Here is a 15,692-nt window from a genome sequence, read left to right on the forward strand (position 1 = left end):
TTCCTCATCATCTCCATTCTAAAAGGTCATCCACATGGACTACTGTGTTCAGTTTTGGTTTCCTTATTCAAAAAAGGACATCATTACATTAGCAGCAGTCCTAAGACCCAGGGGTTGACATTTTCACATATGAACAGTTTGGGAGTGTTTCCATCTCACTGAAACATTCATGATCTTGAGTGGATTTGACAGGATAGATCATAAAAAAAATTGCATTGTAGAGCAGATTACAACTAGAGAGCACAGTTTAAATGTAGAGGACCTGTCATTTAAGACAGAGGCGATGAGAATTCTCTTTCTCTGAGAGGGTTGCAAATTTGTGAATTTTTTTTCCCCAGAAATTGGTGGAAGCAGAGTCATAGAGTCCCTACAGCACAGATGGAGGTTGTTCAGCCCATCTGTACTGAACCTCTGAAGAGTGTCCTACCCTATCCTTGCATTAACCATGGTCAATCCACCTGCATGTCCCTGGACACTACAGGGAAAGTGAGCGTGGCCAATCCATGTAACCTGCTCATCTTTGGGAGGAAACCGGAGCACCGAAAGGAAACTGACACAGACAGTCACCCAAGACTGGAATCAAACCCAGGTCCCCGGTGCTGTGAGGCAGCAGTGCCAACCACTGAGTCACTGTGCAGCCCTGAATATTTTTAAAGCAGCAATAAATACATTTGTGACTAACAAGAGAGTTAATGGTTACCAGGGATAGATGGGAATGTGGAGTTGAGGCTACAGGTTTGGGAGGCAACGTTGCAGTGCGTCTGTTACGGTAATCCAGTTTATATTCGGGGAGACATGGACTCAAGTCACAACATGGCAAATGGTGACATTTTAATTCTGTAAAATCTGGAATAAGGAACTGACCTAATGGTGACCATGTAAGCTGCTGTTGTTTGTTGTGAAAACTCATCTGGCTCCTTAGTGTCCTTAAGGAAATGAAACCTGCTGCCCGTCCCTAGCCTACATGTGACTCCAAACCTACAGCAATGTGGTTAACCTTTAACTGTCTTCTGAGAGTTAGGGATGGGCAATAAATGTTGTATTAGCCAGCAATGCACACATCCCGTGAATGAATGAAAAACAATCAGATCAACCACAATCTTATCGAATGTTGCAGCAGGGATTGGGGCCAAATGGCCTACTCCTAATTTGTAAATATACATGTTCTCAATCAATACCTCCTTTAACGGACATCTGCTTGAGTCAAATCACGCTTTATAACACTCCTATGGGGTACCTTGGCATGTAGCAATATATTAAAAGCACTAATTAATGTAAGTTGCTGCAAGTATTCAATGCAGCCCAGATCAGTGGAGTGGTCCACTCTGAGTGAGTCTGTCAGGGTGAAACACTTTGACTGAACAAAGGATCTGCACCGGATACGTTAATGTGTCCAGTTTCCCCCACATATACTGCCTGGCTATGTCCAGTATTTCCCTTTTTGATTTCAATTTTCAAGCGTCTGTCAATTATTTTTACAAAAAGAATACTCCATCCACCTTTACATTTCTCTGTTGCTCTTGACATATTATTAAGTGTGAGAAAGTTTCCGATTCAAACAATGGAAAAGCTAGAGTCAAGACCTGAAACCTTCCAGTAAATACATGCTGAGAGATTAAAAGGGATATTGCTTATTTGCATATCTTCCACAAGTAAACTTATTCCAGGAATAATTTCACTTATGTAAATTTATGTAAATGCACTGCCTTGCTGGAGTAACAAAGGCTGGAAATTATATTGCGTGAGAGACAGAAAGAGAGAGAAGCCCCGTTTACTTGGCTTGCAATAAAATCTATGGGCAGGCAATGAAAGTGTTTTCTCTGGGAAACTGTGTGTGCGTGGAAATGTTCCCTAGTGAAAACCAGGTTTGCTCTGAACTGGCAGAGCAGCTAGTTTTAATTTCATCGCTGAAAGTTTCGCAAATAGAAGATGGGAGTTTGAAAGTTGCTGCAGTTTGCCTGGCTGTGTGATAAATGAGCAGACACAGACACAGCCCTTGCTTTTTGTATGAATTCAATGAAGCTTGGCTAAAGGACACCCCTGCTGTTCCAGCTACTGATCTAACATTCCAGAACATCACTGCCTTCTGCTGCCTCTTTAATTGCACATTAATCCCTCCCCCTATCCTTTAAGATCCACATGTACGGTCTTAGTGAACTGCCCAAAGCTGTGGGAAAACACAACCTACTCTGGCCAACTTTGCAGACAAAGAACTTTCTCTCACATCCCGCATCCCTGGGTTTTGCTTCAACGGGAGGGACTGAAACTGAAAATTCTGTTCTGCAGCTGACTTCACAATTTCACTGAGTCAGTGTGCCACCACAATGCCTTCTCTTGAAAGCATTTTCAGGTTAGAAATGAGCCTAGATCTGGTGTTTCAGTTCTTGAAGTGTGTAGGGAGTAGTAGCAATTTAAGGATGGCAATCTACAAGGATCTGTCTGGGATTTGTGGGCAGGTGGGTGAGACAGGTTCACCATATTGATGACTTAAAGCTACTCCAAAGACTTGACCCTGCTACATCAATTCCTCTTTATGTCCTGGCATTCTACTTTGGTTTAAAGAATAGAAAGTTGTGTGGTTCTGATTTGAATGTAATCTAAACTCTAAAACACCGAAGAGATGGAGCTATCTTTAGTTGATTTGGTTTGTCCAAGAAAACTGTCAAAAGTCACATTAATAAAGCAGGCTGTGATTCTGTTTTGTACACGAGTTGTGGTTACCATAACAATTGGGTTTGAACCTGAATCCACGTCACAAAGAGAGACAGCATCACAGAAAGAGACATGCAGAGAATCAAAGCATGTGCATTTGAGAGACAAATATACAGTATTACAGAGCCTGAGAAATATTGAGACTGTGCAGGTAGCACAAACACACAATCACACACTCACATAGACACATGCTCTCACACGCATGCACACACAGAACCACACAGGGGAAGAAATAAACAGTTTGGAATGTGAGAGAGAAAGAAGCACTGGGAGACATGTTTCAAGGAGAAAAGAAACACAAATATTGATAAAGACACAGGAAAAGAGAGTGAGACATAGACACACAGAGGTAAAGACACTGGGAAGAGAGAGCGGGATTGAGACAGAGACACACAGAGCTAAAGACACAAGGAAAGAGACACAGGCAGACAGACAGGTAAAGTGAGACAGAGTCACACACAGGGACAGAGAGAGAGAGAGATTGAGACAGAGAGACACATAGAGCTAAAGACATAGGAAAAGAAAGTCAGACAGACAAAGTGAGACAGAGATACGCACAGATATGGATACGGAAAGAGAGAAACATTGAGATTGAGACAGAGACACGCATAGAGATACAGACACACACAGAGGCGCACACAGACGCACAGAGATCAAGACAGAGACACGCACAGAGACACCCACAGACACACACAGAGATTGAGAAAGCCTGGTTTGAAGCAGTGGGAGCGTCTTGTAATGTTGGTAATCTGGCTAAATACCCCTTGGCTGGAAGATGAGACAGAATTCACTGATCCATTTAAATGCTTTACAGTTTATTAACCTAACTTTGGAGAGGATTTTGTGATAATTATTTGAAAATACTGCAAGGATTTCAACAAAAGGTTGTTCCTTTTAGATATTTCCTGGTGCACTTTCAACATTTTGACATGAAACATTGCAGCTTAGAAAATTGTTTCTTAAATTTCAGAATGTCACAAGCAGAAGCTTTCAAAAGATGGCTCGCTCCCAGTTCCAAAGCCGGACTCACTCTCCACCCGGCTTCCCAAGGCCGGTTAACTCTTGGCTACCAAGCAAGCTCATTCTTCAACCCTTGCTCTTTCCACACTGCGCCAGGAACCGCCAACTCTACTACTCCACAGCCACTGAGCGAACTCACTCCCAGTCACTATGCCAGTGCACGTCCAACCTTACAGGCTACCAAGCTGGTTCACCTCTGGTTACCAAATGTGCCCTGCCCAGGTTACTGAGCCAACTGCTCACCTTGCCAAAGCTTGCTGCATTAACTGGCTGTGTGTCATTCTTCTCACAGAAGTCCAGGTAGTGCATGTACAGAGCACTGCGAGGTATACAGACTCCTTCTGCAATCTCATAGTTCTCCTCAAGCCTGAATGGAACAGAAATGAGGTTAATCATTTATCCAGTGTAGCCTTCCTTCAGAGCGGGAACATCAATGATTTTCTATATGATAGAAATTCTGTTATTAAACTGTTGATTATGCTATTTTAAGGAATTGCTTCCTCTATATCATTACAGACAGAGTAAATTAAAACGCACTGCTCTGAACAAACAGCAAATCTCAGATTGTTCAGGATCCAAGGAAAGGTCAGCAGTGTTTATATTAAAACCACAAAATATTACTGATAATTACCATACCACTTGTATAACTGATGTTCTGTTAATGGTGGAAGGAGGGAGTGTGCAGAGAAAGAGATTGAAGAAAGACAAAGGCAGATAGGAGGAAGTAGAGGGTGAAAAGAGAGAGGGGTGGGTAAAAAATGAGGGGCAGATTGGCCTCGTTCACTTATGAACTCACCATTGCAGGGTGGCCGGGGTTGAGTGTGGTTTCGAGGCTCGGTTGTTTTCCTTCTCTTCATCTGTTAATTCAGAAACAAATAGAACTGAGTCGTCCCAACTTTTCAGTGATGAACTCTACACAATGCCTCTCATCAACACCCACCTAGACTCTCACACAAACATGCAGCCCACTTTCACACTATCAAATATCCACCCTTATACACTAACACACACCCACCCTCTCACACCATCACACACCCACCCTCTCACACCATCACACGTCCACCCTCTCACACCATCACACACCCACCTTTATACTCCAACACACACCCATCCTCTCACATCATCACACACCCACCTTTATACTCCAACACACACCCATCCTCTCACATCATTACACACCCACCTTCTCACACACCCACCTTTATGCACCATCACACACCCACCCTCTCACACCATCACACACCCGCCCTCTCACACCATCGCACACCCACCTTTATACTCCAACACACACTCACCCTCTCACATCATCACACACACACCCTCTCACAACATCACACACCCACCTTTATACACCAACACACACCCACCCTCTCACACCATCACACACACACCCTCTCACAACATCACACACCCACCTTTATACACCAACACACACCCACCCTCTCACACCATCACACACACACCCTCTCACAACATCACACACCCATTTTCTCACACCATCACACACCCACCTTTATGCACCAACACACACCCACGCTCTCACACCATCACACACCCACCTTTATACACCAACACACACCCACGTCTCACACCATCACACACACACCTTCTCCCAACATCACCCACCCACCTTTATACACCAACACACACCCACCCTCTCACACCATTGCACACCCACCTTTGTACACCAACACCCACCCACCCTCTCACACCATTGCACACTCACCCTCTCACACCAACACATACCCACCCTCTCCCAACATCACACACCCACCTTCTCACACTAAAACACATCCACCCTCTCACACCAACACATACTTACCCTCTCCCAACATCATACACCTACCTTTATATACTAACACACACCCACCCTCTCCCAACATCACACACCCACCCTCTCACACCAAAACACACCCACCCTCTCACACCATCTCACACACACACCCTCTCACAACATTGCACACCCACCTTTATACTCCAGCACATACCCACCCTCTCACAACATTGCACACCCACCCTCTCACACCATCGCACCCACACCTTTATACTCCAACACACACCCACCCTCTCACACCATCACACACCCACCCTCTCACACCAACACATACCCACCCTCTCACAACATTGCACACCCACCCTCTCACACCATCACACACCCACCCTCTCACACCAACACATACCCACCCTCTCACACCATCACACACCCACCCCCTCACACCAACATATACCCACCCTCTCACACCATCACACACCCACCCTCTCACAACATTGCACACCCACTCTCTCACACCATCACACCCCCGCCTTTATACTCCAACACACACCCACTGTCTCACACCAACACATACCCACCCTCTCACACCATCACACACCCACCCTCTCACACCATCGCACACCCACCCTCTCAAACTAATACACCCATCCTCACACACCAATACACAATCCCATTCTCTGAGTTCTGCAAGAATGCCTTTCATTTGCATCATGTTATAGCATTCACAATGCTTATCATGTCATGTTTGCACTGATTTAGGGAATTACTTTTTTGAGAGTGAGTACGACGCCACATTATTCGTGTTCGTATGCTTCTCTCATCATCGGTGTGATGTGAGCATCACTGGCTCGGCCAGTATTCATGGTCCAACCCTAATTGCACTTGAGAAGATAGTGGTGAGCTATGTTTATGAACCACTGCAGAACATGTAGGGCAGTTGACCCACGATGTCACAAAGGAGAGCATTCCAGGATTTTGACCCAGTGACATGAAGGGAGGGAATTCCATGATTTTGACCAAGTGACAATGAAGGAACAGTGATATATATCCAAGTCAGGGTGGTGAGTAACTTGAAGGGGAACTTGAAGGTGGTGGTGTTCCCATGTATCTGCTGGCCCTGTCCTTCTAGATTGTAGTGATTGTTGTTTTGGAAGGTGCTTTTGGAAGAACCTTAGCAAATTGCGGTAGTGCATCTTGTAGATGGTACACACTGTGGCTACTGTGTGCTAATGATATTTCATAATGCCCTTGGACTGTTCTCTTTCCAGGCTTGTTTGTTATCGAAGTCCTGTTCCCAGTCAAAGCACCCACCCAGTACTCACGTTCCTCACCAATGGACACGTTCCCCAATGAGGTGTGGTTTGGAAACCTTTTGCTTTCACTCTCGCTGAGGCACCTTTCAATCCAACTCTCTGTAACAGAAAATAAATCCACCAACGTTCAGTCTTCACCAATTGAAATGGCTCTTTTCTAAGTCAGTGTAATTATCAACATGCACAGACCTCAGTAGTACTGACTCTCTGGGTCACACCAGTCTGGACAGATTTGGATGGCGAAACTCAATGCGCCCACCCTATAATTTGCTCCAGCTCCTATTTCATGTGTTTTTATGCAATCTACAATCTTGCTTAACCTTCTAGTCAATTCTTGAATTTACATCCAGATTTACAGAAGGCACAGTCCCTACACCTCTCTACTCCTAGGAGAGAGGAGTTGAGTGTCAATGGGTTTGCCATTTATATTGCAAAGGTACACTTGTGAAAGTCATTGCTTAATTAAGTACCTAGAGCACTTATAAAGAGACTAATGTACAGTGAACTCTCGGCTGGTAGCATCTCCTGTTATCAGGAAGACAGGGGTTTAGACTTCCAATTGTGAACATTTCTCCCTTTCGCGTTATCCAGGGTCAGTTTATACTTAAGGCTTGAGTTACCATTTGGGGCTGGAATGCAACACCACCTTCTAAGGTCCAATCCAAATGTTCAATGTTTCCTTTCAAAATCTGGTTTTGCTGCAGTCCACCCTTTAAGGGGTGGTTATTGAGTAAGTCAGTTCATTTGGTTTTTCAAAAGTTTGCAAGGCCAGACTGCAAGGAAGCAGAAAGGTTTAATAGTGGGGGCTAACGTATCTCATACTCTCTTATGATATGTCATCAAACTGAAACATTGGTTTCTCTCTCCACAGGTTGCTGCCAAATCTCTGGATTATTTCCAGCACTTTGTTCTCATTTCAGATTTCCAGCAATGTAGCATTTTGCTTTTGAATATGTAATGCTGCAATCTGTTAATAAACCTATTATCATGCAGTGTTAATGTCTAATTTCATACTTCCCCTAACTGGCTTGGGATAAGACCATAAAGCCAAAAGAAATAGAAACAGGAGGAGGCCATTCAGCCCCTCATACCTGCTCCACCATTCAATAGGATCGTGGCTGATCCACCGTTCCTCACTCTCCTGCCCTTTCCCCATAATTCTTGGTTCCTTGACTGATCCAGAATCTTTCTATGTCAGCCTTAAATGTACACACAAGGACTCTGCCCCCATAGCTTTCTGCGGCAAGGAGTTCTAAAGACTCACAACCCTTTGAGAAATGAAATGCCACCTCATCTAGGCTTAAATTGGTATCCCTTTATTCTGAGACTGTGCCCTCTGGTCCTAGACTCTTCCATGAGGGGGATCTTCTCTCAGCATTTACCCTGTCCAGCCCCTTAAGAATTCTCTATGTTTCAATGAAATCCTCTCTCATTCTTCTAAACTCCAGAGTTCCAAGCTGTTTAGCTCTTGGTCACAAGACAATCCCTCTAAACCAGAGATCATCCAAATAAGCCTCCAAAGAAATTACATATTTCATTAAATAAGGGAACCAAAACTGTTCACAGTATTCCAGATGTGGTCTCACCAGCACCTTGTACAGTTGCAATAATACTTCCCTACTCTTATACCCCTTGAGCTAAAGGCCAACATTCCATTAGCCTTCCTGATTACCTACTGCACCTGTGTGCTAGCTTTCTGTATTTCTTGCTCAAGTACTCCCAAGTGTTTCAGTGTTGCAGTATTTTCTTCAAGTAAATAATATTCTGTTCTTTTGTTCTCCTTTCCAACATGAACAACTTCCCACTTTCCCATGCAATGCTCCATTTGCCAACTTTTTGCCCACTTATTTAACCGATCAATATCTCTCTGTAAACCATTTGTACCCCTCTCACAGTTTGCCTGTTTTGGTGTTGTCTCCAAATTTGGCTACAGTACATTCATGTCCTTCCTACCTGTCATTAATATCGATTGTATACAGTAGTGGTCCCAGCTCTGATCCCTGTGGAACCCCACTGGTAAACGGGTCACCAACCTGAAAAAGAACACCTTAACCCCTCTTGCTGTTTCCTGCCCATGAGCCAATTCTCTGTCTATATTACGATACAATCTCCAACACCGTGGGCTCTGATCTTATTAGTTAACCTATTGTGAGGAGCTTATCTGGAATTGCAAATACAACACATCTGCTGGTTCCCCTCTATCCATTCCTTGAGTAACTCAAATGAATCAGTTAGACATTCATTTCCCTTTCATGAAGCCCTGCTGACTCTGCTCGATTTAATTATGATTTTCCAAAGGTTGTGCTATTGTTTCCTTAATAATTGATTCTAATACTTCTCCAGCAATAGATGTTAAGCTAATCGGCCTGTAGTCACATGCTGTTAGCCTTCCTCCCCTTTTGAATAGGAATATAACATTAGCAATTTTCCAATCCTCTGGTACTTCCCCAGAACCCAACATTTTTGGGATCAAGATATCAGTAGGGCCATAAGCTCCTGGAAGAGTCAGCTATCTCTACATCTCCAATGTGGTCACATAGTGTAGAAATGACTTCAGTTCTGTATTAGCATGGGCTGTATAACGACAGTGATCTCCCAATCCTGACCTCCCCCCTCAAAGACTTGACATTGAGCATAATGAAAGTCAAATCATCATTTAAAAGTTCTTAAGACTTCATGGGAAATTCATCATTTAAATATGGACTGGTGTGAATAGGAGAGAGAGAAGACTTCATCCCATCACCATTCAGTGCATAAGTCTGAGCAAGATCAGAGAGGTCCCTGGTTTCAAGTGAGCCCTTTAATGAAGAACAGGCTCACACTTTCTCTCTGTCCCTCTATCTCCTACTTTCTCTACCTCACTCTCTCCCTCTCTCTTGCTCCCAGTCACACTTTCACTCACTCGCTCTCATTTTCTACCACTGTGACATTCTCTCACACACACTCTCTCTCACTCTCACGCACTCTCATACACACACACTATCTCTCTCACACATACTCTCTCTCTCTCACACACACACACACGCACACACATTTTTGGTGATAGCAACCATATTTCAGTAAGATTTAAGGTGTTTATGGATATGGATAAGGACAGAGATTGACAGAATAAAAAGGTTCTGAATTGGAGAAGATAGGACACGATTTGGCAACAGTGGACTGGGAGCAGCCATTCAAAGGAAAATCTACATCAAAGCAGTGGGAGATATTACAACAGGTGATAGTGAGAGGGGCAACATGTTCCCAGCAAGGGGAAGAGTGGGACCAAAATTTCCATGGAATCTTGGATATCAAGGGATGTGCAGGATTGGATAAGAAAAGAAAAAAACAAGCTGATGATAATTACTGAAGGCTCAAAACAGCCCATGTCCTAGAGGAATAAAGAACGTGCAGGGGGTAATTTAAAAAAGGTTAGGACAATAAAGGGAAACACGAAAAAGCATTGGTGTGTAACATTAAGGAAAATCCCAAGGCATTTTTTAAGTATAATAGGGGCAAAAGAATAACCAGGAAAAAAGCAGGGTACAATGTATATGTGGAGCTGGAAGAAACAACTGAAGTTTTAAATGTATTTTGCATCTGTATGTGTCGTAGAGCAGGACAATATAGGCATAGAAATCACGGCGTTATGTTTGAATGATTTAGCATTGAGATAGAAGAGATATTAATAGTTTTAGTCAGCTTGAAAGTCTGAGGGACAGAATTAATCTCCAAATGGACAGGCAAGGATTGATTAATTAGGATAACGTGGTTTTATAAGGGGGAGATCATGTCGAACAAGTCGAATTTTTTGAGGAGGTGAACAGGCATATATAAGTAGTAGACAAGTTAGTTTAGTCTACACAAACTTAGTAAAGTTTCTGATGAGGTCTCATATGACAGACTAGTTAAGATGCTAAGAGTCCATGGGATCCAGTGCAGTTTGGCAAATTGGATCCAAAATTTGCTTAGTGGAAGGAAGCCAAGGATAATGGTCCAAGGACATTTTTGTGATTGGAAGCCTGTGTTCAGTGGGTTGATGCTGGATTCATTCCTTGTTGTTGGTTGTGTACATTAATAATCTAGACATGAGTGTAGGAGGTATGATCAGGAAGTTTGCAGATGATACAAGAATTGGTGATGTGGGAAATAGTGAGGGGGAAAGCTGTGGAAGACAAAATGATATAAACGGGCTGGTCAGATTGGCTGAACAGTAGCAATTAGAATTTGATCCTGAATGGTGTGAGGTGATGTTTGGGAAGGCTAACAAGACAAGGGAGTGCTTAATGAATAGTAGAACCTGAGGAAGTTCAGAGAATCAGAAGGACCTTTGTGTGCATGTCCATAGATGCTTGAAGGACAGCTAAAAACAAAAGGGATCTGGGTGTACAAGTACCTAGATCCCTCAAAGTTGCACCCAAGAGGATGAGGATTGCTAAGAAAGCATATGGTGTTTTGGCTTTCATTAACAGGGGGATCGGGTTTAAGAGCCGCAAAGTTTTGCTGCAGCTCTACAAGTCCCTGGTGAGACCACACTTGGAATATTGTGTCCAGTTCTGGTCGCCCTACTATAGGAAAGATACAGAGGCTTTGGAGAGGGTGCAAAGAAGGTTTACCAGGATGCTGCCTGGACTGAATGGCTTGCCTTATGAAGAAAGGTTGAATAAGCTCGGACTTTTCTCTCTGGAGAGGAGGAGGAAGAGAGGAGACCTGATCGAGGTGTACAAAATAATGAGTGAAATAGATAGAGTCAATATCCAGAGACTTTTCCCCAGGGCAGGACTGACTGATATGAGGAGTCATAGTTTGAAGATATTAGGAGGAAGGTATAAAGGAAACGTCAGAGGTAGGTTCTTTACACAGAGAGTTGTGAATGCATGGAATGCATTGCCAGCTGTGGTGGTGGAAGCAGGGTCATTGGGGACATTTAAGCGACTGCTGGACATGTACATGGATAGCAGTGAGTTGAGGAGTGCATAGGCTAAGTTACTGTATCTTACATTAGGATTAAACCTCGGCACAACATCGTGGGCCAAAGGGCCTGTTCTATGCTGTACTTTTCTATGTTCTATGTCCTGTGTTCTAACAGATGGTTAAGAAGGCATATGAGATACTTGCCTGGGTTAGGCAAGACAGTGAATGTAAGAGTTAGGTGGTTATGTTGGAACTGTACATAACACTAGTTAAGCCATAGCGAGAGGACTGTGTGCAGTGCTTATTGCTACACTATAGGGAGGATGTGATTGCACTACAGAGTGACAGGAGATTCGCCAGAGTATTGCCTCGGTTATGAAAAGAGACTGGATGGGTTGGGAGGGTTGTTTTTCTAAGAGCATAGAAAGCTGAAGGTGGAATCTGATTGAGATGTACAAAGTTCTGAGGGACATACATAGGGTAGGTGGGGAGAAACTTGTGCTGTTGGTAGAAGGATCAATAAACAGGTGGCACAGTTTTAAAATAAGAAGCCGAAGGTTTAGATGGGATTTGTGGATTTATTTTCACCCAGAGGGTGGTGGGTATCTAGAACTCACTGTCTAAAGAGGTGGCCGAAGCAGGAATCTTCAAGACCGTTTGTGAAGAATTTAGATGAGTATTTGAATTGCAAACAAGGCTAAGGGCCAAGTGTTAGAAAACAGGATTAGAGTAGATAGATGTTTAACGACCAGCATGGACATGATGGGATGATCGATCTCTTTGCATGACGTCAAAACTTAATGGCTTAAAATAACTAACCTGCGGAGTTAATCAATCCCTGATACATGATTGATCATTAGGCCATTAACATTAACATGACACGGTGAGGAGCAGGGCAAAACATCATGCATGGAACAGGAAAATCGACGTTTCAGGAAAAATCCCTTCATCAGGAATGTCCAAAACATTGATTTTCCTGCTCCTTGGAGCTGCCTGACCTGCTGTGCTTTTCCAGCATTTATAAGCAAGGGTAGTCAAGTTAGTGTAGTCTACACAGACTTCGACCACACTGTCAAACTTGTGGAAAACATCAATGACGTCAAGTTGTCTAAAGTGCTTGCAAACATTCAGATTATCAATCCTCGGAAAAGAGATGATAATTTGTTATTTGCTAAGATTGACAAAGGAAAAGGTATCAATATACTATCTCATGAATTCTAAAAACCTGTACCCACAGACACCAGAAGAAATGGTGAAATCTATCAATGTAAAACAGCTAACATACAATGTTTTACCAATTGCACATGCAGGATCAATTATGCTGAAGTGCAAGTACAAACAATCAGCCTGGATGTTGCAGATGTTTTGCATTGTAGACACTGCTAGTTCAACAATTGCAGATGTACCTGTGTGCTATGCCCTTGCACTATTCACAATCCATAGAATGAGTCAAACATCAGAGAGCCAGCAGAAACGTTCGGAAATTATTCAAGAAACACATGAATATGAAAAAAGAATGGAGACACATCACTTTCCTCCAAATTAGTGGAGTTAAAATCTCAGCTGTCTGAGGTGCAGAGAAAAATATGAAGCACAAGAGGGAATGGTTGACCAACTAGTTCAGCATAAATTCAGAGCAGAAGTTACCGTCTCTGAGGTTACAAAATCTTTAGGAGGTACCTCACTAGGACGAGTTAACAGCTGAAAAAGGAAGGAAGCAGGATGAACTACAATCTCATGACCATCAATCCAATGAAAATATGGCCCTCTTACAGCTGGAAAAATTCAGTAAAATAGATCAGTCTCAGCAGATCCAGCTACAGAAACATCAGCTTGAGCTCAAAGCACTGCTAAAGAAAATGACAGAGACAAAAAAAACTGCAGATGCTTAAATCCAAGGTAGACAAGCAGGAGGCTGGAAGAACACAGCAAGCCAGGCAGCATCAGGAGGTGTAACTGACAGAACAGGTGGAAGTGCACAACACATCCAATAAGGAGCTGCAAATCATTAATGACAGTCTTTTTGAAAATAAGTGCCAGCAAAAATGCTGTCATGGAAGAACTAATGCAAAACATCAAGGATACCAAACAATCTCTGAAGCAGTTTGTGAAAAAAATATTGGTGTTAAAGAAAACCAAACAGAAAGAAACATTGAGGAGGCTGGACAGCTAATGGAGCAGGTTATCAACAAAATAAAATATACTGCACCAACAGAAGGATAAAACTTTGATAGAATTAGAAGGATCCATGGGAATATTGCATGCAATTCTGGTCTCCTTCCTATTGGAAAGATGTTGTGAACCTTGAAAGGGTTCAGAAAGGATTTACAAGGATGTTGTCAGGGTTGGAGGATTTGAGCTATAGGGAGAGGCTGAACAGGCTGGGGACTGTTTTCCCTGGAGCGTCGGAGGCTGAGGGGTGACCTTATAGAAGTTTATAAAATCATGAGGGGTATGGATAGGATAAATAGACAAAGTCTTTTCCCTGGGGTCGGGGAGTCCAGAACTTTAGGGCATAGGTTTAGGGTGAGAGGGGAAAGATATAAAAGAGACCTTCGGGGCAACTTTTTCACACAGAGGGTGGTACGTGTATGGAATGAGCTGCCAGAGGATGTGGTGGAGGCTGGTACAATTGCAGCATTTAAAAGACATCTGGAGGGGTATATGAATAGGAAGGGTTTGGAGGGATATGGGCCGGGTGCTGGCAGGTGGGATTAGATTGGGTTGGGATATCTGGTTGGCATGGACCAAAGGGTCTGTTTCCATGCTATACATCTCTATGTCTCTATGACTCTTAAAAACTTCAAAACAAATTTGAAGCTCTTAAGGAAGAAAACAATAAGTTCTTGAAATGGCTGAGATACATTTCAATTATAGAGTCATAGAGTCATAGAAATATACAACACGAAAACACACCCTTCGGTCCAATTTGGAGAAAGTGAGGTCTGCAGATGTTGGAGATCAAAGTCGAGAGTGTGTTGCTGGAAAAGCACAGCAGGTCAGGCAGCATCCAAGAGCAGGAGAATCGACGTTTCAGGCCAGAGCTCTTCATCAGGAATTTCCACTAAATCCTTCCTAATCATATACCCATCTAAATGCCTTTTAAATGTTATATTGTACCAGCCTCCATCACTTCCTCTGGCAGCTCATTCCATAAATGCACCACCCTCTGTGTGGAAAAGTTGTCCCTTAGGTCTCTTTTATATTTTTCCCCTTTCACTCAACCTATGCCCTCTAATTCTGGACTCCCCACCCAAGGGAAAAGATCTTGTCTGTCTATCCTATCCATACCCCTCATGATTTTATAAACCTCTATAAGGTCACCCCTCAGCCTCCAATGTTCCAGGGAAAACAGCCCCAGCCTGTTCAGCCTCTCCCTATAGCTCAAAACCTCCAACTCATTGAGTCATATAGCATGGAAACAAGACCTTTGGTCCAACACTCATTGCTAATCTAATATAAAACCTGGCTGTACTCCATCAGGATAAGGAAATTCTGGAACTGCAACTGGAGCAGTAGTCCAAGAAAGAAAAACTAGATGACACAAATTAGATGAACAGACCACACCACTGATGACTGCTGACTCCAGCCAAATCATCATTGCCTGATCAGGCCATATTAGCAAATTACCTATACATAATAGAGATTGATGGTTATTATTGCAAATGCTTTTTTGCAAGTGCTTAAACTTAATGTTTGGAAAGGAGGGGCTGTTGCATATATATTTTGCCTTTAAGAGAGTTCACTGTAAGAACTCCATGTGCTGTGTATATGCAATGCTGTGACTTTGCCTGTCATTATTCTGCAAGCTGCACACTCAAAAATCTGTTAGTTTGCTGTAATTTCTGCTTCATAACTTATGATATGCTTTACTGTTTAAAATAAACTAACCCACAGAGTTAATCAATCCCTGATTGGTATCAGGTCATTACAACTAATGCATCATCTTTTTGTTGTTGTCTCACTTACTCTCTCCTTGT

General features: G+C 43.0%; 1 protein-coding gene across 2 annotated transcripts in view; it reads right to left on the reverse strand.

Annotated features, from left to right (window-relative positions):
- Positions 1-15,692, reverse strand: part of rfx4 (regulatory factor X, 4) — a 143,868-nt gene that overhangs the window by 108,432 nt on the left and 19,744 nt on the right. Inside the window, exons 2-4 of one of the 2 annotated variants that reach the window (XM_072551793.1) lie at positions 6,838-6,918; positions 4,529-4,589; positions 3,976-4,099 (exon numbers count right to left, since the gene is read on the reverse strand). In XM_072551793.1, the coding sequence (XP_072407894.1) occupies positions 3,976-4,099; positions 4,529-4,589; positions 6,838-6,918 (266 nt within the window). Of the gene's footprint in view, positions 1-3,975; positions 4,100-4,528; positions 4,590-6,828; positions 6,919-15,692 lie in introns of both variants that reach the window. The other variant, XM_072551792.1, reaches the window with a different exon arrangement.

Source organism: Chiloscyllium punctatum, chromosome 32 (genome assembly GCF_047496795.1).
Source record: "Chiloscyllium punctatum isolate Juve2018m chromosome 32, sChiPun1.3, whole genome shotgun sequence".
In the NCBI taxonomy this organism is placed as follows: domain Eukaryota; kingdom Metazoa; phylum Chordata; class Chondrichthyes; order Orectolobiformes; family Hemiscylliidae; genus Chiloscyllium; species Chiloscyllium punctatum.